Genomic DNA, 26375 nt, shown 5'->3' on the forward strand with positions numbered 1-26375 from the left:
ATATTTGGTATGCATGTGTATATGGACAAGGCCTTTCCATACGCACACACATTTTGACCCCTTTCACCATGACCTTGAACTAAGGGTTCGCGTTTAGGTTCCGAAATCTGTGTTTAGGTTTTAAAAGAGCGTTTTTCGGGGGCATATGTCATCCTATGGTGACAGCTCTTGTTTTGAATCTTTTGGTTTACTTTCATAATATAACTTGAACATGATTTGCAGCATATACAAAGATATATGAACACAATCAAACATGTTTCTAACAAATTACTGAAAGCAAAAAATGGTTGACATAATAATTAAAAAAAATATTGGCAAGTGGAATGTTTTGCTATGTTTTTGCTTTGAAATTAGATGTGCTTTAATTTGTAAGCAATGAAGAAGCTAATTATAATCATAATTGGTAAGCTCCGTTGTATTTTGTTTCTTTTCTGAATGTTTTCATGTTTCAACTTTAATGGATATGCAGTAATGGATTGTGGAAGCTTCTTAAATGCCATATTTAACTTATGTATATTATACTAGGCCCTTTTATAGAGAGGCCTTGATTGGTACAGACACTTTCTGCTTAATATCACGATTATTATTATAGGTTTATTATTTAAGATTCATATAATGATTCAACATAATATTTTTAGACCATGTTTGAAATTGCAATCCAATTGCTTGGAATCTAGGATAGGCGTTACTCAAAATAGAAAGATTATTTCTACTCAGTTAATTTTAAAACTAATTAAGGGTTTTGGACAGAAGTGAACGTTAGTTCCCATACTTTGATGCCGGTAATTTCCTTTTATACCACATCTTCTGCGTGTGTGAAGTTAATGTAAATCACATGTTAGCATCAGGCTAGGGACGTTCTCCATGTTGTCTTAATCATCCATGTTTGCATCAGTATTCCTGGGCTAATGAAGCAACAATGAAGTCATGTTTCCACTGTTATGTGGACGGTCGCTTAAGGAGTTTTCTAAAGATTGCAAGCAGAAATCTATTGATTGGTTGTAAAATGTAAAATCACTGTAATATAAACCTAAGCTATACAAAAATGCTGCGATATTACTTCGACAACGTTATTAAATGATATCTTAATAATTTTCTAACACGATGGCGTCACAAAATTTTCATGTCGATACACTGGTGTTGATTGATGCGTTTTTCTTGTCACAAGTTAATAAACTAAAATGCCTCTGTAATTAAAGGCAGGCAAACTTGGTGACATTACCACACAGACATCGATTGGAAATGAAAATCATGTGAAAAGGTTGCACAGAAATTGCACTTTATGACGTGCATTTAAATACCTTTGATAATTTTTTAACAGTTTTTAGCTCATCTATTTTTTGAAAAAAAATTATGAGCTATTGTCATCACCTTGGCGTCGGCGTCGGCGTTGGCGTTGGCGTCGGCGTCCGGTTAAATTTTGCGTTTAGGTCCACTTTTCTCAGAAAGTATCAATTCTATTGCATTCAAACTTGGTACACTTACTTACTATCATGAGGGGACTGGGCAGGCAAAGTTAGATAACTCTGGCGTGCATTTTGACAGAATTATGTGCCCTTTTTATACTTAAAAAATTGAAAATTTTGGTTAAGTTTTGCGTTTAGTTCCACTTTTCTCAGTAAGTATCAATGCTATTGCATTCAAACTTGGTACACTTACTTACTATCATGAGGGGACTGGGCAGGCAAAGTTAGATAACTCTGGCATGCATTTTGACAGAATTATGTGCCCTTTTTATACTTAGAAAATTGACAATTTTGGTTAAGTTTTGTGTTTAGGTCCATTTTATTCCTTAAGCATCAAAGCTATTGCTTTCATACTTGCAACACTTACTAACTATCATAAGGGGACTGTGCAGGCAAAGTAATGTAACTCTGACTGGCATTTTGACAGAATTATGTGCCCTTTTTATACTTAGAAAATTGAAAATTTGATTAAGTTTTGTGTTTAGGTCCACTTTATTCCTACAGTATCAAAGCTATTGCTTTCATACTTGCAAGATTTATGAACTATCATAAGGGGACGGTGCAGGCAAAGTTATGTAACTCTGACTGGCATTTGGACGGAATTATGGGCCCTTTATACTTAGAAAATTGAAAATTTGGTTAAGATTTATGTTTTGGTCCACTTTACCCCTAAAGTATCATAGATATTGCTTTCATACTTGGAACACTCACAAACTATCATAAGGGTACAGTAAAAGGACAAGTTGCATAACTCTGGTTGTCATTGTTACGGAATTATGGCCCTTTTTTGACTTAGTAACTTTTAATATATGGTTAAATTTTGTGTTTCGATCCACTCGAAGTATCAAGGCTATTGCTTTCAAACTTCAAATACTTACATGCTATCATGAGGTTACTGTACCTGGCAACTTGAATTTTACTTTGACCTTTGAATGACCTTGACTCTCAAGGTCATATTATTAAATTTTGCTAAAATTGCCATAACTTCTTTATTTTTGATTAGATTTGATTGATACTTTGATGAAACTACTCTTACCTGACAAACCACAATAGACTTCACCCAAACCATCCCCCGTGCCCTCCCCCCCCTCCCCCCCCCCAATTTTTTTTTTTGATTTTTTTTTTTTTTTTTTTTTAAGATAATCTCACAAATGACCACCACACCCTCACACTATACCCCCCCCCCCCATTTTTTTTAAAACGGTTATGTTTGAAATACCGTCCAACCATCGCACCCAAACCCCCCCCCCCCCCCCCCCCCCCCCCGATTTTTTTTTTTTTTTTTTTTTTTTCGCTTTTTTGGAAGATAATGTAATAAATGTCCACAACCCCACACTATACACCCCTCTTCACTCCACTCCTCCCTCCTTTGTGATTGAAAATGAGAGTCCCTTCACCTTTAAAAAGAAAATAGATGAGCGGTCTGCACCCGCAAGGCGGTGCTCTTGTTTTATTAGGAATTACCAAAAAATCTGTTTTTACTGAGTTTTTATCATTAAAAAGATAATTGAATTATTTACATTTCCTTGAAAATAAAAAAAACAATATTCATCATCATTGTTGGTGAATGTTAACATTATAGTTTTATGACCGATTGTGTGTCATCATAAACTTTGTGTTGTTTATGATTATAACAATCACTTTTTATAATATTTTCTAGGCATAATCTAATGATGTTAACACAAATTTATTAAAATTTTATCAATCATATATATCATTATAATTAACTATGACACCAAATCAATTAAGTACACATAACATGTTTTTAATCTCAATGAAGAATAAACTTGATGAAATTTGTAAGAAAATTTATCTCGACCTGATCTAAGTCAAGGTAAAATCTAGTCATATGCATCCAAAATCTAGGTGCAATCTTTTAAAAAAAAACTTGTTACCATGCTGGAAGCCACATCATCAGAATGGCTCAATCATGATAAAACTTTATTAGAATTGTCATCTTGATAATAGCACAAGTTTTAATCTGGGTCACATGCAAAAAAAATATCACCTGGTCAAAAAATGATATTAATTCTCAATAACACCCATATTATAAAAAAAATATCTTTAAAAAAAAAACTTGTTACCACTATAGAAGTCACAATCAATTTGGATGAAACTTTGTCCGTTTGTTGTCTTGAAGATATCTAGGCAAAGTTTGGATCTGAGTAACAAAGTTCAAAAACTAGGGTAACAGGCTAAACCTTAGATAAACCATATTAGCACTCTAGAAGCTACATTTATGACTCGATGTTTATAAAACTTGGTAAAAATGTTTTTTTGACAATAGCTACGCAAAGGTCAAATGTGTTTTACATGCATATAAAAAACTAGGTCACTAGGTCAAGACCTAAAAAGGGCAACTCTAAAAGCCACATTTATGACACAATCTTGATTGAACATTGTCAGAATGTGGGAGCGATGGTCTAATAGTAGGATGCTGGCTTAGGGATCGAGAGGTCCTGGGTTCGAATCCTGTCCTGACCACTGGAATTTCCTTGAGCAAGAAATTTATCACACATCTCCTCTCCACCCAGGTGTATAAATGGGTACCTGTGATCAGGGAAAAAATGTAAAGCGCCTTTGAACGTACATACGGTATGAAAAGGGCGCTTAATATAATATAAATGTGGTATAAAAAAAGAAAAGAAAAAGAAGAATGTCATTCTTGACAATGTTTAGGCTATCTTTGAATATGGGTCAAGTTTGTTAAAATAAAATAAAGTCAATATTTGCACTCAGGTGAGTGCTTATGGGCCATCATGGTCCTCTTGTTTGGAGATGCATTAATTAACCCATCTATGCCTAGTGGACTCTCCCATCCTTCTAAATTGGATCAATTTATTTCCAAAATTAGGGATGTCTTGTATACTTATTTTTATATTAAGAATATTTCTTACAGAAATTCCTTTAAGCAAACATCGCAGACCCTAATGAGACGCCGCATGATGCGGCGTATCATCTGAGTCTACGCTGTTTGCCAAGGCCATTTTTCTAGACGCTAGGCATAAATGGGTTAACACGCCAACAATACTTCTTAGGTGGCGCTAATGACTGGAAATCTTAAGAAATATAACAGAAATTTAGAATGTGATTATGGTATTAATGATATTTGACTAGGTAATTCATTGTGTTAAAATAAGGCAATGTAATGCTGTAAAAGACTATTATGTCCCCCACTATAGTAGTGGGGGACATATTGTTTTTGACCTGTCTGTTGGTTGGTCTGTTGGTTGGTTGGTTGGTTTGCGCCAACTTTAACATTTTGCAATAACTTTTGCTATATTGAAGATAGATATATGGCATGCATGTGTATCTCATGAAGCTGCACATTTTGAGTGGTGAAAGGTCAAGGTCATCCTTCAAGGTCAGAGGTCAAATATATGTGGCCAAAATCGCTCATTTTATGAATACTTTTGCAATATTGAAGATAGCAACTTTATATTTGGCATGCATGCGTATCTCATGGAGCTGCACATTTTGAGTGGTGAAAGGTCAAGGTCAAGGTCATCCTTCAAGGTCAGAGGTCAAATATATGTGGCCCAAATCGCTTATTTTATGAAAACTTTTGCAATATTGAAGATAGCAACTTGATATTTGGCATGCATGTGTATCTCATGGAGCTGCACATTTTGAGTGGTAAAAGGTCAAGGTCAAGGTCATCCTTCAAGGTCAGAGGTCAAATATATGTGGCCCAAATCGCTTATTTTATGAATACTTTTGCAATACTGAAGATAGCAACTTGATATTTGGCATGCATGTGTATCTCATGGAGCTGAACATTTTGAGTGGTGAAAGGTCAAGGTCATCCTTCAAGGTCAAATATATGGGTCAAAATTGCTCATGTAATGTCACTTCTGCAATATTGAAGCTAGCAATTTTATATTTGAAATGCGTGTGTATCTCAAGGAGCTGCACATTTTGAGTGGTGAAGGGTCAAGGTCAAGGTCATCCTTCAAGGTCAAACGTCATATAGGGGGACATTGTGTTTCACAAACACATCTTGTTTTTTTCCTAAAATGAATAGAAACATACTTTCACAGCCCAATTTAAAATGAAAGAACCTTTGTATGCTGTGAAATGGTAGAATTTCTTACTGCTAATGGATGATTTTGTCAGTTTCAAGAGGCAAATACGACACCATGTAGACACAGACCTCTACTGACTAAAAGCTTTTGATCTTTAGATTGCACCTTGGTAAAGTGCACCACTTTGAAGGTGTTTTATTGGGATGGAAAAGACTATTATTTTTGTATTTTCTTGAATTACTTGTGGCAATATGTGCTATGACTATATCATGTTGTTAACGTGTTTGAAAATTCCTGTGCAACTTATTGGATTTATGTGGTAATACTTTTTCTGGTTTTATGTGAAAATTTGATTGTTCCATGAAAGACAGTTATATTCTGGTAATGATTGTATAAAGTGACATTACCTCTTTCAAACTGAACATCAGAATATTAGAAGTAAAGATCTCAATCAACAAATGTGAGAATGAACAGTTGTTACACTTGAGCCCTCTGATTGCCCTACTGATTCTGTATTTATGTGAGAAACTTGCCTCTTGGAATATTGAAGTGATTCCTGGTGAAAGTGCCCTACTGATTCTGTATTTATGTGAGAAACTTACCTCTTGGAATATTGAATATTGGGATTCCTGGTGAAAACAGATGTCAGCATGAGTTACTAATTTTGAATTTGATTTCAAAATTGTATCAATTATACATATTTTCAGACGTTTTACAAGTTGTCGGTTTGTCAATTTTAAACATTCTGCATTTGAGTTGTATTATGTACAGTTGAAAACATTATGCAAATAGTTGAATACTGTTTGAATAATGTAAATCAAATTTAAACAGTAATAACAGAGTTAACTAGATCATGTTGTCTGCTTGTAAATAGTAAACATGTTAAACAGTTTGTTCCTATTGAAAGAATATTGCATTCTGTCTTCAGCTTGATAAACTGAACACCCCTGAAAATGGATACTTGGCCAGGTCCCAACAATGGTTGCTTTATATTGGTTTAAATTTATTTGAGCCTAGCTTTGTAAAAAGGGGGTTTAATGCATGTGCATAAAGTGTCGTCCCATATTAGCCTGTGCAGTTCGCACAGGCTAATCAGGGATGACACTTTCCGCCTAAACTGGATTTTCATTAATAACAGTCTTCCTTTATAAGAACAAATAAATAAAAGCAGAAAGTGTCGTCCCTGATTAGCCAGTGCGGACTGCACAGTCTAATCTGGGACGACACTTTACGCACATGCATTAAACCCCCTTTTCACAGAGCCCAGCTTGTTTGTAACCTTACTGTTGAAAGTCTCATGATGCATACACTTATTGTTATCATCATCAAAGGTATACTGGAATAAAATTCTCAGTATTCCCTTGAATTTTTTAATTGTTTGAATTGTTTGTGTTTTCATTGTTGTCAGCATAATTAACATTTCATAGGTCTCATATTTCACTTAAGAAACATGATCTGTTAATCCAAAGTTTCTTTTTTACTCAATTCAAGAAAACATGAAGGGAACTCTGATGATGATTAAAAAATTTACTTTTCTTTGTTTGGGCAAAGTACAGTAAAACCTTTCTTGCTCAGAAGAAAAATGAAAATGACTATATGCCACCAGCATAAAACCAGAAGAGCCTGCAAAAAATTGGCAATCTGTTCAAGTTTTATGCTTCTTGCTACTCATCAGTATTTTTCAGTTGAAAATGACGCCGTTCAAACTTGTTTCTATTAAAAAAGGTTTTTAATTTGATTTGATTTTCTAGTGGACTACAAACAAGTCAAATTGCATATCTGAACAGTAAAGGGTTAAAAAACAACTGAGAATACATTTATCAGAGTAAAGTCTTACCTACTTTCAGAGGCTCGTGATGATCGGATCTGCAAGTTCTACAGTCGAGGTCGGAATTGTTATAGAGGGGAGGCATGTCCATACAGGCACATTGATCCCAACTCAGGTGAATTTGCAGTTACTTAATGGGCTCGATTGGTCATCATCAGCCCGGGTACTACTTACCTGTACCCCGGGTACTCTTAAGTATACTTAAATGTACCCTGGGTGTGGAAAATATACTAACACGTACCCAGCCAATTTATACTCTACCCAAGATTTATTCCCGCCTAAAATCTGATGTCTTAAAACGCGCTACGGAATACAAAACACAATTCTCTATAAAAAAAATCTTCAAAATAATTTTTGAGCACGAGTTTCGATAATATAGAGGCCATTGAACAGAATATTGACTAAATATGAAGATAATTAATTTGGAAAAAAAGCCAACATCGACCAATTTGGCATTAGAATTCCCGGGTACATTTCAGTATATTTTCCTTACCCGGGGTACATTTAAGTATAACTACGAGTACCTGGGGAACATGTAAGTAGTACCCGAGCCGACAATAACGTATCGAGTGTTACTTGGGAGCAGTTTAGTAATATTGACCTAGGAAACTAAGTCTGTTTAAACCATGTTTGTGGGGTCAACACTGACCATGCTCCATAGGTCCCTTGATTTATAAAGACTTATATAGTAAATTACTTAAAAATATTGTCCTTTCTCAAACCACTAGTCACTGAGATTTGAAATTTTTAGCTCACCTGATTGCTCAGGTGAGCTTTTGTGACCGGTCTTTGTAAACACTGTAGAAGTCACATTTCATGCCCAATCTTCATGTTATTGTGTCAAAATGTTTGCCTTAATGATATGTTGTTTGAGTTCAAAAGTGGTTCCGGTCCGTTGAAAAACATGGCCGCCAGTGGGCGGGGCAGTTTTCTTTATTTGGCTATAGAGAAACCTTGTAAACTCTCTAGAAGTCACAATTTTTGCCCAATCATCATGAAAGATGGTCAAAACATTGGTTTTATTGATATCTCAGACGAGTTCCAAAATGGTCCAAATCGGTGAAAAAACATGGTTGCCAGTGGGCAGGGCATTTTTCTTTATATGTATGTGAAAACATTTCAACACTCTAGAAGTCACATTTTTGGCCCAATTGTCATGAAATTTGGTCAAAATGTTTGCCTAAATGATATGTTGGTTGAGTTAAAAAATTGTCTCGGTCCGATAAAAAAAAACATGGCCGCCAGTGGGCGGGGCAGTTTTCCTTATTTGGCTATAGAGAAACCTTGTAAACACTCTAGAAGTCACAATTTTTGTCCAATCATCATGAAACTTGGTGAAAAGATTGGTTTTATATATATCTCTGATGAGTTTGCAAATGGTCCCGATCGGTAAAAAAACATGGCCACCAGGGGGGTGGGGCAGTTTTCCTTATGTGACTAGAGAGAAACCTTTAAAACACTTTAGAAGTCACATTTTTTGCCTAATCATTCTGAAACTGAGTCAATACATTGGTTTAATTGATTTCTCGGACAAGTTGGAAAATGGCTCAGATCGGTGAAACACACTTTTTAGCTCACCTGATTGCTCAGGTGAGGTTTTAGGAATGGTCTTTGTCCGCCGTCCGTAAACACTCTAGCATTCACATTTCTCAAGCATTCTTTTTCAAAGTTGCTGAAAGATCTCCGTCAAGTTTGATAATGAGCAAAATCAATTAATTAATGCCATAATTATTTCCCTTAGATTGTTCAAATTTTCATTATAATATACAAAATCCTTGTAAACACTCTAGGGCCACAACAAATTGATTACATGTTCGTTGGATTTCCGGCACCTAAAAATCTTAAAACCAAATAAAAATATATTTATTTTTATTTTGCGCCCCCAGCAACAATGTGTGCTCTGCACATATTCGTTCAATGATTTAGTTTAATTTAGCCTACGTATTTTACGATATAGACTGTTATAAGGCTTTCTGATATTGATTGGTTAATGGTATATAAAGAATGGCGGCGTCCGTCTGCCTCGTTGTTTCAGGGAAAAAAATAACGGAAAACGTAATTTTTCCGCCAGTTGCAAGCAATCATTGCATTACTGATGATTTCCATGCTTTGTTCCTTGCAGCAGCATCTGCATAGGGACGCGAAATATCACCATGATGCGTCAATGCGGTAAAAATTTGTGGTAAACTACATTGGAATTTTTTTTGTAAGCTTTATAAAAGACACCAGATTTTTTGCTGTTGAAATAGTGAGAATTATGATGACTGTTAATTTTGGGAAAAAGGTCCATAACATTTCTCTTTCTTGGAGGAGAAATACTTGCAGAACATCAAGACATGTCAGTCGTATTTTCTGTGTAGATCAGTTAGAAGATGCACCTTGCCTGTATGTTCGGAGATGCACGACCTGCAACTCTAAGGTGGAAACAGCTTATTACTCAGCCAAGTGTCGGCATTACCTACTGCCAGTGTGCATCCACTGTGGAACTCCTGACAGTTTGTTAGATGACAACGATGCATATGTTCGAATTTGTATTCAAAATATTCCATAGTCAGAACAATTTTTGTGTCTTGTCGACATTCTGGAAAAGAGGCAAAAACTTGGGGCGCCAAGGAGTTTGTTAAAACGCAAAAAGTCAAGTGAACTCATTCAGGCCTTCAACCATTCCTACTTTGTTTTGGTTTGAAAATGACACCAAAGCAAAATTATGTTCATATGATGTATAAGTGTTGACATGTTGTGATTGAAAATGAAAAATCCTGGATTTTATTTAACAGCAAATGCTGATTTTAGTCATTCGTGATTGCATGTTTCTTGGAAAAGTTATGTTGTTTTTTTATCCCCCGCCATAGGTGGAGGGATATTGTTTTGGCGTTGTCCGTCTGTCCGTTTTTCTGTCCTTCCGTCCAACGCTTTTGTGTCCTTAGCCATATCTTGGAGGTGCTTTGGCGGATTTAATTGACGCTTGGTATGAGTACACTGTAACTCCAATATAGTGCGGTCCGTTATAATGCTGTATCCAATATAACGCGGGGGGTCCTTGGATCCCGTTTTTTCTCCAACCTTCCATTTCTGATTCAAATCCATGTTATGCAACTTCATGTATTTTCAGAAAATTCAAAGAAGCCGGCGATCACAGTTTGATTGCTTTATCCGTCCGATTAAATAATTTTAATCGATTAGAGGTTTAACGACACTTGACAGCTAATTGGTGTTATTATGTTGTGTAATGCCAATAAAGGTGTGAAAACTCGCGAGTCCGTGTTTATTACATGTATTCCCTAACAGAGCGGTTTGGTGTGCTAATATCAATAAGTGCAAGCGGAATAATTATCAAATTAAAATTAAAGTTATTTAAAACGATTTCCTGTTTATGTTTTGTATTTATCGCGTATTGTATTTTATTGTATAAACTTATATGGCTGTGTAAGTGTGTTATCGTTTATTATATGCTACACATGCTTGATAAATAAAAATATCTGTGTGTGTGTTTAATGTTTCAGTACGTATACGAAAAATAAATTTAAAAATCCTGACGATTTATTTACATGCTTACGCCACAGGTGGTTAGCGTGTGGCTATGATATTAATTAGTGAAAACATCATTTGGAATGATAAATAATCATATTATATCGAAAAATTAACTTTTCTGGAAAAAAAAATTCACTATCAAATATATATATTACAAGGTATCCAACTCGAAATCATCCGAAAACGGGGTGCATCGTTTTGAACAGGCATTACTTTATCAATTTTGCAGCTATTTTCACGATCTCAGTCTTATTCAACGTAGAAATGAATTTCCTTTCTGGAAATGTATATGTCTTGCAATATTTTTACAAATGCTGGGTCAACTTTTAAGAAATAACACGATACACAACTTGCATGACCCAGCTGTGTCTCATAATGCACTGTACTAATTTTTCTGAAAAATGGCGTAGGCATATGACTTTGTTTACGAAATTCGTAAACATATTTCTTGTCATAAATGTTTAACATTATTGTTCGTAAGTGATGTTGTAATTATATTGGATTATCGGATAAATGTGCACATTAGACAAGCGGTATGTATACTGTTATCGTTTGATTCGGTTTATATGCATGTATTTGCGGATGACAACACAGCATGACAATACACAAGAGTGACAGGACCTATATTATAGGCTATACTATACCTGTTTTTATAGCCCCCTTAAATTAATAAGCTCAAAACTTATAACGCTGTCCGTTTATAACGCTGTTGCGTGGCTTGGACCCCGTCATCCGCGTTATATTGGAGTTACAGTGTATATATATGGATAAGAGAATGATGCACGTTGGCGTTGTCCATCTGTCCAGAAAACTTTTGTGTCCAGAAGTATATTGGCGGGGGATATCGATTCAAAAATTTGCTTTTTTAAATTGATTTGATTAAAAAATTGTTCCCTCTTATTGTTGTACTGCTATTGTTATAAATATATATAATAGTACTTGTCATTATACTAGAATGTATACTAGTCTTTTTTGCACTCAAATTAGACCAATATTGTGCTATGTTAAAATATAGTATCAGTATCAATTTATATAAACAATATTTTTATGCCCCCCTTCGAAGAAGAAGGGGTATATTGCTTTGCTCATGTCGGTCTGTTGGTCGGTCGGTCGGTCTGTCGGTCCGTCCACCAGGTGGTTGTCAGACGATAACTCAAGAACGCTTGGGCCTAGGATCATGAAACTTCATAGGTACATTGATCATGACTCGCAGATGACCCCTATTGATTTTGAGGTCACTAGGTCAAAGGTCAAGGTCACGGTGACCCGAAATAGTAAAATGGTTTTTGGATGATAACTCAAGAACGCTTAGGCCTAGGATCATGAAACTTGATAGGTAGATTGATCATGACTAGCAGCTGACCTCTATTGATTTTCAGGTCACTAGGTCAAAGGTCAAGGTCACGGTGACCCGAAATAGTACAATGGTTTCCGGATGATAATTCAAGAACGCTTATGCCTAGGATCATGAAACTTGATAGGTAGATTGATCATGACTAGCAGATGACCCCTATTGATTTTCAGGTCACTAGATCAAAGGTCAAGGTCACGGTGACCCGAAATAGTAAAATGGTTTCCGGATGATAACTCAAGAACGCTTATGCCTAGGATCATGAAACTTGATAGGTAGATTGATCATGACTAGCAGATGACCCCTATTGATTTTCAGGTCACTAGATCAAAGGTCAAGGTCACGGTGACCCGAAATAGTAAAATGGTTTCCGGATGATAACTCAAGAACGCTTATGCCTAGGATCATGAAACTTGATAGGTACATTGATCATGACTCGCAGATGACCCCTATTGATTTTGAGGTCACTAGATCAAAGGTCAAGGTCACTGTGACCCGAAATAGTAAAATGGTTTCCGGATGATAACTTAAGAAAGCTTATGCCTAGGATCATGAAACTTGATTCGTACATTGATCACGACTGGCAGATGACCCCTATTGATTTTCAGGTCACTAGGTCAAAGGTCAAGGTCACAGTGACCCGAAATAGTAAAATGGTTTCCTGATGATAACTCAAGAAAGCTTATGGCTAGGATCATGAAACTTCATAGGTACATTGATCATGACTCGCAGATGACCCCTATTGATTTTCAGGTCACTAGGTCAAAGGTCAAGGTCACAGTGACAAAAAACATATTTACAAAATGGCTGTCACTACAACTGAGAGCCCATATGGGGGGTATGCATGTTTTACAAACAGCCCTTGTTTTTATTTTTTTTTGCTTTTCGCTAGCCTGCGATTTTTAAAAAATCGAATAAAAATAAATACATTTTTATTTCGCTCGCTCGCTCAACTTCTGGTTGGCTAAAATCTGTAGAACACATCATCAATTTGTTGTGGCCTAGAGGTCACAATTTTGTTTCAGATTTTATGAATCTTGGTCATAATATTTATTTTTGTAAGCAAATTTTGATGTTTCGTAATGGGGGTCAACTCAAAAACTTGACCAGGATGTTTGTCTGGACACTATCTAGGTAAAGTTTGACATTTGGTAAAGATTGAATAAACCGACTCCTCTCAGGTGAGCGAACTAGGGCCATCTTGGCCCTCTTGTTGTTATGTAACATCAGTAGTGCGTCTGTACAAAGTTTGTTCAAATCATGCTCAAAACTGGCCTTATCTGTGGGGTCACATGATGGAAATAGACTTATAGTAAATAACAAAAATCTCAAACTACTAGTCTCATTACCTGCAAGGTCATGTTGGCTACCTTGAACACAATTTGACTGCAATATCTCCATCAAAACTCCAGCTATTAAGCTGGAACTGTTTTCTATTTTTAGTTAAAGTGACTTGACCTTGACCAGACATGCCCCAAATACAGTCCAACGCTAGGGTTTCAAGCAAGCTAGCTACATGTATATGCAATGTTTCTTCAAGATTGGTAACTGTTAACTCAATGAGCCTTGTTCTGAGAAAACTGGGCTTAATGCATGTTCGTAAAGTGTCATCGCAGATTAGCCAGTGCAGTCCACACAGGCAAATCAGGGACAACACTTTCCGCGTAAACTTGATTTGTGGTAAGGAGGGACTTCCTTAAAACTAAAACTACCATAAAAGCGGAAAGTGTTGTCCCTGATTAGCCTGTGCGGACTGCACAGGCTAATCTGGGATGACACTTTACGCACATGACTTAAGCCCAGTTTTCTCAGAACGCTGCTCAAATGTATTAGGTGGAAACCACCTGTTTGACACAGTCTGTAAAAATACCCCAATCTAATAACCAGGACTTTGTACTAATTTGAAAATCCTGGATAAAAATGACCATCAAATCAACTTTATTTCACACTTTATTTCACAAGAACTTTGTCCCAAAACTAGCCTTCTGTAAAAAAAAGTTTGTTATGGGCAAATCTGCTTTTATGGTATTTTTAGTTTTAAGGAAGTCCCTCCTTACCGCAAATCAAGTTTACACGGAGAGTGTCGTCCCTGATTAGCCTGTGTGGACTGCACAGGCTTATCTGGGATGACACTTTACGCACATGCATTAAGCCCAGTTTTCTCAGAACAAGGCTCATTTAGTTGACAGTTACCAATCTTGATGAAACATTGCATATACAAGTAGCTAGCTTGCTTGAAACCCAAGCGTGGGACTGTATTTGGGGCATTACTGGTCAAGGTCAAGTCACTTTAGCTAAAAATAGAAAACAGTTCCAGCTTAATAGCTGGAGTTTTGATGGAGATATTGCAGTCAAATTGTGTTAAAGGTAGCTAACATGAAACATTACCGTAATTACTCTATGTTTTCGGACACTCTAAGTTTTCGGACACCCCTGTTTTTAGCAAAAATAATTATTTTCCGTGACTCTTAATTTTCGGACACACGAGTTTTCGTCCATAATTAATGTCTCTAAGTTTTCGGACAGTATATTTTACAGCCCTATTTTACTAAATTTCGGTCCTGTTTTCGATATCTTATGACACTTCGATCATGGGGTTTTACAACCAGATTAACATCATCAAATATGGCAGGTGCATGCCTGAGGGCAACGGACCATTACATTTGCGTTATTGGGTAAATAACCTTGTAAACCGGTATTAAACAATGGTTTCGCCCGATAGCATAAGCGTTATGACAATTACCAGGGGTAGTGTCAATTAACAGTTCAATTATCTACCGCAATGTTACGACCCCTTCTCAGTAAAATAACTTTGACAAATACTAAACGCTTCTAAGTGTGATGCACCCTATTGTATGTTTTACGAACAATGGAAGGTATTAGACAACAACTATCGGAAATGAACAAACGAAGAATTCATAGTTTGCTTTTTTTTATTGCTTTAATTACAGGTTCATACTAGTGAGTATCGGTACATCACATGCTCATTTCTGAACTCGTTGGTCAAAGTACAACCTTGTTGTAACTTTCTGTTAAATAAATTAAGCATTTAAAATTATTTAAAATGCAGTGCAAACATATATAACTGTAATTTTTACTATACGGCATGGTATTTTACAAGCGCGTTCTATTACCGGTAGTCATTGATACAATTGACGCTATTTTCGGACACTTCAATTTTCGACTCTAAGTTTTCGGACACCTGTATTTTGTGAATATTTTTCGTATCTAAGTTTTCGGACAAGATAAAAATTAATTATTTTTAAGTGTCCGAAAACATAGAGTTATTACGGTAGCTATGGATTGATTTATGGGCCTGTGTCAAAGTCAAGGTCAATGTTGCTTAAAATAGAAACACAGCAAATAGGTTGTTTCAGATAAATAACTTTAGTTTGTATTGACAAACCTTGAAGAAACTTTGGATAAAGAGAGCAAGGGTTGAAATACCCTTGTGGCAAGACATTAGCATGTACAGAACTATTTGACATAAAGCCTTACCTGGATTTCTTTAATAATTCATCTTCCAAGTGGAAGACCCATTTCAAGAAGCCCTGTAACAAGCAAGTGTTGAAATACCCTTTTGGAAAGACATTAGCATGTACAGAACTATTTGACATAAAACCTAACCTGGATTCCTGTAATTATTCATCTTCCAAGTGGAAGACTCATTTCAAGAAGTCCTGTAACATTCTCTCTCGATCCAGTGATGCGTAAAATACCCTTTGATTCATGAAATTAGTTTTTATATTGCGTTTTAACATAAAAACTCATATTGATTGTTGTAGTACCTTCTTTTTCTAGCGGAGCCAGTGATGCGTGGCGAGGCGTACGCGATCTGTGACAACCAGGAAGGCCTGATTCCCGCCCCGGGCAGCTGGGTTGCCATGGAGATCTCCACCATCCTCACCCCAGCACGCTTCTACAGCCTCCTGCCCATGGGCGTCAAGTCTCTTGACAACCTGGACTCGGAGTCCTCCTCAAAAAAATCCAAGAGTGAGTGCAGAAAGGTTATGTGAACCCAGTATCAGAATCTTTCGTGTTTTTTTTGCTTGACTCAAAAGACAAGATTTGAGTATCCACTCAGCTGAGTATGTTGAATGTGAGTCTGCTCACAAACTATTTCAGCTATAAGAATATGCTTATATTCTTCCTCAAAGTCAGTGTTGAGCTTAATTCAAAACTCACGAAAGCTTTTATTATTGAGCATGATGGCCCAAGTAACTTCAAAAATTGGGAAAACACTCAAATTTGAGTCAGAATATTGACTTAAGTATGTTCATGATACTAGGTCATGGACCCATATCTATATGCGACAATGTAATGTGTATGATGATTCACATGCAGCAATTTTAAAAGGATTATTCAGTCATGTTGGAATATTGTATGTATTCACATCAGGCAATCTTATATGGACCCATATTAACAAGTGGCAATGTTACATGTTGTATATTTAGACAATAACACTCGCAGAGCTTGGCGGGATGTATATAATTGGCATGCTGCCAGGGCTGATTATAGATGTCCGGCCCAGCTCTGTCGTTTCTTCTCGTTTATATTACAAATCTTCCTATTGTGTTTCTTCACTAAAATTGATAACAGAACCAGCTTTCTGTACTTTTATTTCCATTAAATTGATTATGCAATTAATGATGTTTCTCATGTGACGTAATTTTCTGTGATGAAACCAGTTTTAGCAAGACTCTCTGGATTTTAGGGACAACAATTTGGAAGTGGAGGGGTTTTATTAAATATTTTTTAAGCTATGAAGTGTGTTTTTCATGCATAATTTTAAGCTTCGATAGGAATAAAATAATTGTAATCTCTCAAACTATGCATTCTATGTTGTAAATCGTGTTTTTGGTGACATCATTTAACATTAGATACAATCCTTTAAATAAGTGTCATTTAAACTCAATATAGAAAATGAAATAGCACATCGTTGTTATTTTATTTATTATATAAGCAGCGTATTAAAGTTGTCTTGTCGTGTTGCTGTTTGATGAATCCTGTTAAAGCTTAAATAGAGGTATCAATCAAATGTACAGAAGAGTTTCAGTTTCAACCAATATTTGTATTATCAAAATTGTGTGCTATGTGTCATTAATTAAATTCGATTCTTTTGTTGAGATGTGGTTTAATTTTATTGATCACCGTTGGCTATAAGACTGAATGTGGACACCATTTTGTTCAGCTGAAACCGCGTGATCCGATTATTTTCATGTATAAAAAATAGGCCCGGCTAAGAGGGCAGATATAATTTATATTTTTCCGCCAGAAACAAATAATGTCCCGCTTGCAACATCATTTTGTTACTATTTATAAAAACGATATGTAATATAGACCCATATTTACATGCGGCTATGTCAAATGGACCTGTGTTTACTTATATCAATGTTATATGGACCCGAATTCACATGTGGCAATGTTAATTGACCCCTATTTACATATTGAACTGTTATATATATATTTATATGGAAATGACTATAATTTACAGTCATAATGATCATCAAAGCATTTGTTATTGTTAAGATTTAACTGTCATTGTGTATTTTCAGGCGTGTTTGACCAACAAGACTGTGATGAGACGCTAGATGATCTACAGGACGCTCTCAAGTAAGAATCTGGAATTCTGTTGCTTACATGTGAGCTTGTCTCTCGGCAAAACGGACTAAATGCATATGTGTAAAGTTTTGTCTCAGATTAGCCTGTGCAGTCTGCACAGGCTAATCAGGGACAACACTTTCTGCTTTCATGGCAATATTTGTTTAAAGGTCAAAGTCTCTACTGAAAGAAAATCAAGTTCATTGGGAAAGTGTCATCCCAGATTAGCCTAGGCGAACTTCACAGGCTAATCTGGGACAGCTTTTTACGCACATGGATTAACGTTTTCTCGGATTTAGTCTCATATGGACAATATACAGCCTTGTTTTACCTTGTTTAAGCCAATTAAGCAAGAGGCTGGAGGATCATTTTCGCATTAGATTTTATCTGTGCGATGACTTCAAATGAGAAACGAGACCATAGGCTATAAAATGATTTGATGTCTTTGAAAACTCAAAGGTTAAGGTCGCCATGGCGTCGTGGATATGGTGTCCGCCTAGCGACTGGGAGATCACGGGTACCATCCTCACTGTGGTCTCCTTCTTTAGGTCTACGCCGTATTCACCAAGTATTGTTTCTAGTCCCAGGAAATGGACTCCAGAGTGTTTCAATTGAGAAGTTAGTTCTTTAAATGCAATTGAGCTAAAATAATTAGGTTTTAAATAAAGGTTAACAGGATTTCGAGTATTTTGAACACAGGCAGTTGCTTGACAATATTTCACACATAAGGGTCATAGGAATAAATCTTGTCATACATGTTCATTAAACATTGGCATTTTATGCTTATGTGATTTGTTATCATTGGTCACCACATGGGCTACAAGGTCATGTAATGGTAGCTAAAATGAGTGCATAAATTAATTGTAGCTATAATCTCATAAAAAATGGGGCCTGTTATGTGAACATCTGCAGCAGTCAGTGTGCGGCTGTGTCCAGAGGAACAAAGTCTTTTGAAAAGTTAAAATCAGATCATCATGAAACTTGGTGATAATGTTAGAGGGCATAATATTTAAGTGATGTTGGACAACCAGCCATATTGCCCAAAGCACTTCAGCATTATGGCCCTTGAATTGTATAAACACTGGCCTAATAAAGCTTGTCTGCTTTCAATGTTTATGGGCGTAATATCTAAACTAAATTCAATAACCAGCCAGAATGTGCCAACATTTATGAATTATCTCAATTTCTGACATAGCTTGGGAATTAAATATTTGCCAGTCTGATCAAGTTCAAGGTAACTGCTACTTAAAAATAAAAACTGTTTCTGCTAAAAAATTTGTAATTAGATGGAGGTTTTGAGCTGACATGTTGTATGTAGGCAGGGTACCTGCAGACCTTAATTATATTTTGGCCGTGCTCTTTGAAAAGAGGGTTTAATGCATGTGCGTAAAGTGTCGTCTGAGATTAGCTTGTGCAGTCCACACAGGCTAATCAGGGACGACACTTTCCGCTTTTATGATATTTTCTGTTTAAACAAAGTCTCTTCTTAGCAAAAATCCAGTTTAGACGGAAAGTGTTGTCCCTGCGGACTGCACAGGCTAATACTTTACGCACATGCATTAAACCCCCTTTTCACAGAGCACGGCTCATTTATATTTTAAATGTTGTTGAACTTGTTGAATTGCCTTATTTTGTTTAATGTTGTCTCTATTATTTTCCTTTACCCTCATTTGTACATCAAATTAATACATCCTTTTATGATCAATATTATCCACACCTTTAAACGGGCGTAATTAGTTACAAGTTATAGCTCTCTAGACTGGGAAATATGTCTTTTCTGAACGCATTCATGCTTTATCTTATCCCAGTGCCACTTCATTGATTGAGATTGACCACAAAATATCTATTCATTGACATGTACCAAATATTTCTTAATTAAACAAGACCAAATCTATTCATTAACCTTGACCCCAAGGTCCTTCAAAGGTCAAAGGTCACACATGGTGTTGACACATTTTACCCTACTGTTGCACAATTTAACCACATTCGAGCTATAGCCCAGATCTCCACATATGGCTCTGCCAAATCATGCCTAATTTTTGTTAAACATGGCCTGTTTGGTTACTGTTTAAAAAATTTGCCAAGAAACTTCAAGAATTCCTGCCAAGCTGGTGTTGTGCATAATTAAGAATGGTTGGAATTTACATGCTCATTTAATTACCTCACTGCATGAAGTTTGTTACTGGATGAGAGAATCTTGAAATAAATCAGAGCCCATTACCTGAACAAGTGGGTGTCGTTAGGCAAGTGCTTGTGAGTATTAAATATTGAATGTTTTATTCATTATGGATTGAATTGAAATTACACACCTGAGGCTAAAGATGAGCATAGCTGCTGTCTGCATTGAAATGCAGAACTGCATTGCATGAAAGGATTGTATACTCTGCTTTGTAGACAATATCTGAATTTCATGGATATGAAAATAAGACTATATCCCCTCATCATGCTTTGATGTTTAAAGAATGTTATCAGATGCAGTTAACTCTGCAATCAAATCACTATTTCCATGTTTCATTAATGATATTATTATCATGCATCTTGCAGTTCAACAGTTTCAATATTCTGGTATGTTTAAATGATGTGGGAGTTTTCACTGAAGTGTTTTGTTGTTGATTTATTTGAGAAATCATGCAATCCATCAGTTGTAATGCTCACTACAATGTATATTTAAAATGTAATCCTGACTTGTTTCCCCTTAACAGTAAACATTGCATACTTATAAAGACTTGTTTAGTTTAAGTAATTAACTTGTTATAATTACAACATTATCAAAATTTTGTGGCCTTGCAAATGGGTCTCAAGCTGGCACTTTACAATGTAATTCAGTCTGGCTTTGAGGGCATAATGCATGTGCGTTTAGTGTCGTACCAGATTAGCCTATGAAGTCTTAACATTATTAGCATATTGAAGCCTGTGCAGACTTCATAGGCTAATCAGGGACAACACTTAATGCACATGTATTAAGCCCCATTTTCCTAGAGAAAGGCTAATTTGTATGTAAACCTTCCAATTACCGTTACTTCCGTCCATTTTCATTCCAATAACAAACAGTCCTTTGCCATTTGTAGATTTACACCAAACTTCACAGGAATGCTCTTTGGATGATCTTCTTTTAGAATGGTCCAATTAGTTTCTTCTGTGTTCATTTAACAATATTAATCAAATTTTATCATTTTGATACTGTAAAATCATTTATAGTAGTCTTCATGAAATTTAATTGTTTTTGAAAAAAATATTTTTATGTCCCCCACCACTTATAGTGGGGGACATATTGTTTTTGCCCTGTCTGTTGGTTTGTGTGTTTGTTTGTTTGTGTGTTTGTGTGTTTGTTTGCGTCAAACTTTAACATTTGCCATAACTTTTGCAATATTGAAGATAGCAACTTGATATTTGGCATTCATGTGTATCTCATGGAGCTGCACATTTTGAGTGGTGAAAGGTCAAGGTCATAGGTAAAAAATAAATGTTTAAAAATCAAAGCGGCGCAAAAGGAGACATAGTGTTTCTGACAAACACATTTCTTGTTTGTAGATACTACGATTTTTGGATTAATGATTTTAGATTAAAATATTAATTTGTGTAGCTTATTTTCCAATGTGTTTTTGTTTAACCCTTTCCCACTTAAAAGCAAAAAGAAAATAGATATGTGCAAACAGCATAAAGCCAGAATAGAGAGTATCTTACAGTCTGTTCAGGTTTTATGTTGTTTGCTGCTCATCAGTATCTAAGGGTTGGAAATGAAGCCTTAAAAACTTGAATCTAGTAAGAAAGGTCTAAAATTAAATGCAACTTTCTAAGAGACTACAAATGCGTCAAAATATATATCTAAGTGTTAAAGGGTTGAATACGTATCTAAGTGGTAAACAGTTAGTTACATATCTAAGTGGTGAAGTGTTAAAGTTGTGGATCTGTCAACCTATGAAATCAACAAAAAATGTAGGCCAAACAAATAATAATGATGTTACAGTTTTTTAAAGATAGGTAGGGTATACTATAGGCTGCAAACCTTAACTTCGAACAGGCTTGTTAGCTTTGTTTGCAAAGCACTGAACCCATTTTCACAATATCTTTCATGATGTCTTAGACGTCTTAGACTCAATAACAAATACCTCAGCGTCTGCATATATACAGACTGAAATTGATGCTTACATCATTAGCATAATATTCTTTACAAAGAATGAGTATTATTAACCCTTTCAGCGCTGGAACCGAATTTTGAAGGCCTTTGCAAACAGTTTGGATCCAGATGAGACGCCACAGAACATGGCGTCTCATCAGGATCCAAACTGTTTGCTATTCTGATAGTATTCTTTGAAAAAAATCGAAGAAAATGCTAATTTTAGAAATCAAGCAGACGACATTTAAGCAGACGACAAATTTCCCAGCATGCAAAGGGTTAGAGGTGCTAACTGCCATGCTAGACTTGACTATCAAGTCGTTTTAGAATATTAAAGTTGTAAAAATATTCTTTATGTTTAGACTTAGTCTAAGCATAGGCAGGTGAGTACGGGCCATGGACTACAAATTAGAGGATTTCACATTTAGTTTCAGGCCGAGCCACATAAATTGGACATGTGGATGGGGATAATCATTCAATTAAATCAACAGCCATTCTTCCCTGTTTTTTTATTGAAGTAGATCAATTGGCAGTTACTGGCATTAGTATATGCACACATAATGATAAATAAACGAACTATTAACCCAGGAGGGATTATGTGTTGGCATTACTTTTGTGCTAATGAGCAGCGTTCTGTGAAGACCTGGTTATATGCATGTGCGTAAAGTGTTGGCCCAGATTGGCCTAACAGTTTGCACAGGCTAATCAGAGTGCACAGGCTAATCAGAGATGACACTTTCAGCCTAAACTTGATTTTTGCTAAGAAAAGACTTCCTATTTACGTTAACCCTTTCCCACTTAGAGGCAAAGTGAAAATGGCTATGTGCAAAGAGCATAAAACCAGAACATCCTGCGAGTAACTCGCAGTCTGTTCTGGTTTTTACTGTTTGCTGCTCATCAGTTACTCAGGGATGGAAATGAAGCCTTAAAAACTTAAATCTAGTAAGAAAGGTCTTACATTAAATGTCACTTTCTAAGGGACTACAAAGACGTCAAAATACGTATCTAAGTGGTAAAGGGTTAAATACAATAAAAGTGCAGACTGCACAGGCTAATCTGGGATGGCACTTTACGCAAATGCATTTAGCCCTGTTTTCCCAGAGCAGGGGTCAACAGGGCTCAAACAAAACCTCTTTCATTGCAGTGTTGAGTACAGCAAGAGAGCTAGCAGTGGAGGCAGCGAGTTCCTGCGAGCTCTAGGGGAGATTGTGGCGGCGAGGTTCTCACAAGACCGACAGTGGTACCGGGCACGTGTCATAGAGGTCGATGATTCCAAAGTCAGGGTCAGTGTCATGAGGGTCAAGGCCAGTGTCATGTGAAGGGTCTTAGCTTGTTCACAGTGCTTTTCACCTACTGGGGACAGGGCTCATTTTTGGGGGGAAATTTTTGTTTTTTGCATTTAAAGCACGTGTCAGAGAGGTGGATGGTACCAGGGTCATGGTAAGTTACGGTTTAGTTTGTCCAATGCTTTTTTCATCTACATGTATTGGGGATCGAGGTCTTTTGCCCTTTTTGGGGGAAAGTGATAATGGGGTCAGTGTGATGTGAAGGACCTTAGTTTTTCGCCTGTTGTGATTTTTTTGTGATTTTCGCCTGTTGGGAATGGGGCTCTTTTGTCCTTATCTTTGGGGTGAGTTTTTAGCATTTAAATAGCATGGGAATGATAAGGAGCTCTTTTGCCCTTGTTTTGCGGGAAAGTAGTGTTGTTGTTTTTTTTCCATTTAAATAGCATTGGGATTATAAATTATGGGGTAAAATGTGTTTTAAGGAAATCCAGATGTTTGTTTTTTGTGAAAGTGGATTGGGATGAATGGCCTCTGATTTAAGAGAAAAATCTCTTATAATTGATGTTATTTGTTATGTTATTTATTTTGTATGCTTTCTCATTCTTGTTTTTAGCTAGGTATTTTCCGAGAAAATCCGAGGTATTGTCATAGCCAGCTCGTCGTGTTGTCCGCCGTCTGATGTCCGTCGTCTGCATCGTGCTAAAACCTTAACATTGGCTCTGAAATCAAAGTGCTTACACCTACAACATTGAAACTTCAAATGTAGATGCACCTTGATGAGTTCTACACGCCACACCCATTTTGGGGTCACTAGGTCAAAGGTCAAGGTCACTGTGACCTCTTAAAAAAAAAAAAAAAATCTGACAAGCTTTCATTTATTATGCTCCCCCCAAAAATTTTGGGGGGAGCATATAGACGCCGCTTCGTCTGTCCGTCCGTGTGTCCGTCACTTCGTGCACAATTTTTGTCTGGGCTATTTCTCAGCAATTAATGACAGGAATTCAATGAAACTTTATGGGAAGCTTCACTACCAAGAGGAGATGTGCATATTATCAGCCGGTTCTGGTCGGATGATTTTTCACAGAGTAATGGTCCTTTGAAATTTTCCATTAACTGTACATATAGTGCAATTCTTGTCCGGGCTATTTCTGCGCAACTAATGACTGGAATTCAATGAAACTTTATGGGAAGCTTCACCACAAAGAGATGTGCATTTTATCAGCGGGTTCTGGTTAGATGATTTTTCACAGAGTTAAGGCCCTTTGAAATTTTCTATGAAAAAATTCTTGTCCCCCCAACTACTGTGCCCTCAAGACGTTTCCTTTTATCTGAATTTATAGTAATATTGTGCAATATTGTGACAAAAAAAACCTTTGGGGAGCATCACCCGTCTCTGACGGTTTCTTGTTCAAAACTGCACCCGTAGCCAAGCGTGGCACCCGTTATGCGGTGCTCTTGTTTTTAGCTGATACAGATACGCAATGATGTTACCATATTACATATTGAAGTTTGAATAAAACAAGTTTGTTTATGGGGCATGGAAGTTTTGACCAGTCTTTCAATTAGTGAATGCTATTGTCTGCGGTCTACTCATGACTGTGTTGATAGCTCATATCTTGTATCTTATTTTCTAATAAAAACTACTTAGCTTATATATTTGCAAGATTGACTGCAAATATTGAACCCTGGATTATGAATAATGGATAATTAACTAGAATCACATTGGGCATCTATCAAACCTGTATATAGAAGTTTTTAATACATAATTTAACCTCGATGCATTATTCCTTTTGATTTAAATTTGTACTTGCTGCATATAACAACATATTGTTGTTGGGTGGGCATTTGTCACTAATGTGACAAGTTATAGCAGCTTTTTTGTCAAATTATTTCAGCCCCATTGCCAATCTAAAAAAAAAATACCCCTAAAATTTTCAATTGAAAGTTTCCAAAAAGAAATTATAATATTTATTTTTTAGTTTGTGTAATCTCTCTATCCAGCTCTATGAGATAAACATTAGCAAATATATAATTTTACAAGCACTTGTATTTTATATGTTTAAACATTTGTTGTAAGCAAGAAAAACACAATTTCTCAACTTTGGTAAAAATGGCATGATTTTTCCCAATCCAAAGGGCCCTGACAACATTCCCAAAATGTTGAAAAAAAACTACAACTGTATATTTCCTGTTATATTTGTAAGTCCCATTTCAAACAAATATCACCGGTTCCTCTATTTCAAGGTTTTCTACCTGGACTTTGGCAACACAGAATGGCTGCCCGAGACGGAGCTGTGTGACATCCTGCCAGAGTTCCTACACCTGCCCTTCCAGGCACTCGAGTGTTTCCTTGACAACATCCACCCCACCCCACCAGCCGCCTGGTCAAAAGACGCAGTGTAATGGCAAAAGATATCGCTTTATGTGCCTTTGTGTGTGTGTGCATTCCAAAGCTGATGAGGTCTTTCTGCACCTTATCAGTCCATCAGACGCTCCAAAGATGAGACAAATTTAGAACCATAGCTGTTATGTCCAGCTTTTTAGCTCACCTGATTGCTCAAGTGAGCTTTTGTGACCGGTCTTTGTCCATCGTCTGTCCGTCCGTCCACATTTGTTAGTAAACACTCTAGAGGCCACATTTATTGTCTGATCTTCATGAAACTTGGTCAGAAGCTATATGAAATCTTGGTCGAGTTTGAAACTGGGTCGTGCCGGGTCAAAAACTAGGTCACTAGGTCAAAAAAAAGAAAGAAAAATGTAAACACTGTAGAGTCACATTTCATGCCCAATCTTCATGTAACTTTGTCAAAATGTTTGTCTTAATGATATGGTGGTTGAGTTCAAAAGTGGTTCTGGTCCGTTGAAAAACATGGCCGCCAGTGGGCGGGGCAGTTTTCCTTATTTGGCTATAGAGAAACCTTGTAAACACTCTAGAAGTCACAATTTTTGCCCAATCATCATGAAAATTGGTCAAAAGATTGATTTTATTGATATCTTGGACGAATTCGAAAATGGTCCAGATCGGTGAAAAAACATGGCCGCCAGTGGGCGGGGCATTTTTCTCTATATGTATATAGCGAAAACATGTGAACACTCTAGAGGTCACATTTTTGGCCCAATTTTCATGTAATTTGGTCAGAACATTTGTTTCCTTGATATGAGAGTTGAGT

The 26375-nt window shown here is 36.5% G+C and overlaps 1 protein-coding gene across 2 annotated transcripts in view; it reads left to right on the forward strand.

Moving 5' to 3' along the window:
• LOC127881601 (uncharacterized) overlaps positions 1 to 26375 on the forward strand; it is a 132770-nt gene that overhangs the window by 96740 nt on the left and 9655 nt on the right. For both annotated transcript variants that reach the window (XM_052429605.1, XM_052429606.1), the window contains exons 16-20: positions 7339 to 7434; positions 16003 to 16194; positions 17757 to 17814; positions 23064 to 23202; positions 25450 to 25604. In XM_052429605.1, coding sequence (XP_052285565.1) covers positions 7339 to 7434; positions 16003 to 16194; positions 17757 to 17814; positions 23064 to 23202; positions 25450 to 25604 — 640 coding nt within the window. The remainder of the gene's footprint in view (positions 1 to 7338; positions 7435 to 16002; positions 16195 to 17756; positions 17815 to 23063; positions 23203 to 25449; positions 25605 to 26375) is intronic.

The sequence above is a fragment of the Dreissena polymorpha genome, chromosome 5, assembly GCF_020536995.1.
Source record: "Dreissena polymorpha isolate Duluth1 chromosome 5, UMN_Dpol_1.0, whole genome shotgun sequence".
In the NCBI taxonomy this organism is placed as follows: domain Eukaryota; kingdom Metazoa; phylum Mollusca; class Bivalvia; order Myida; family Dreissenidae; genus Dreissena; species Dreissena polymorpha.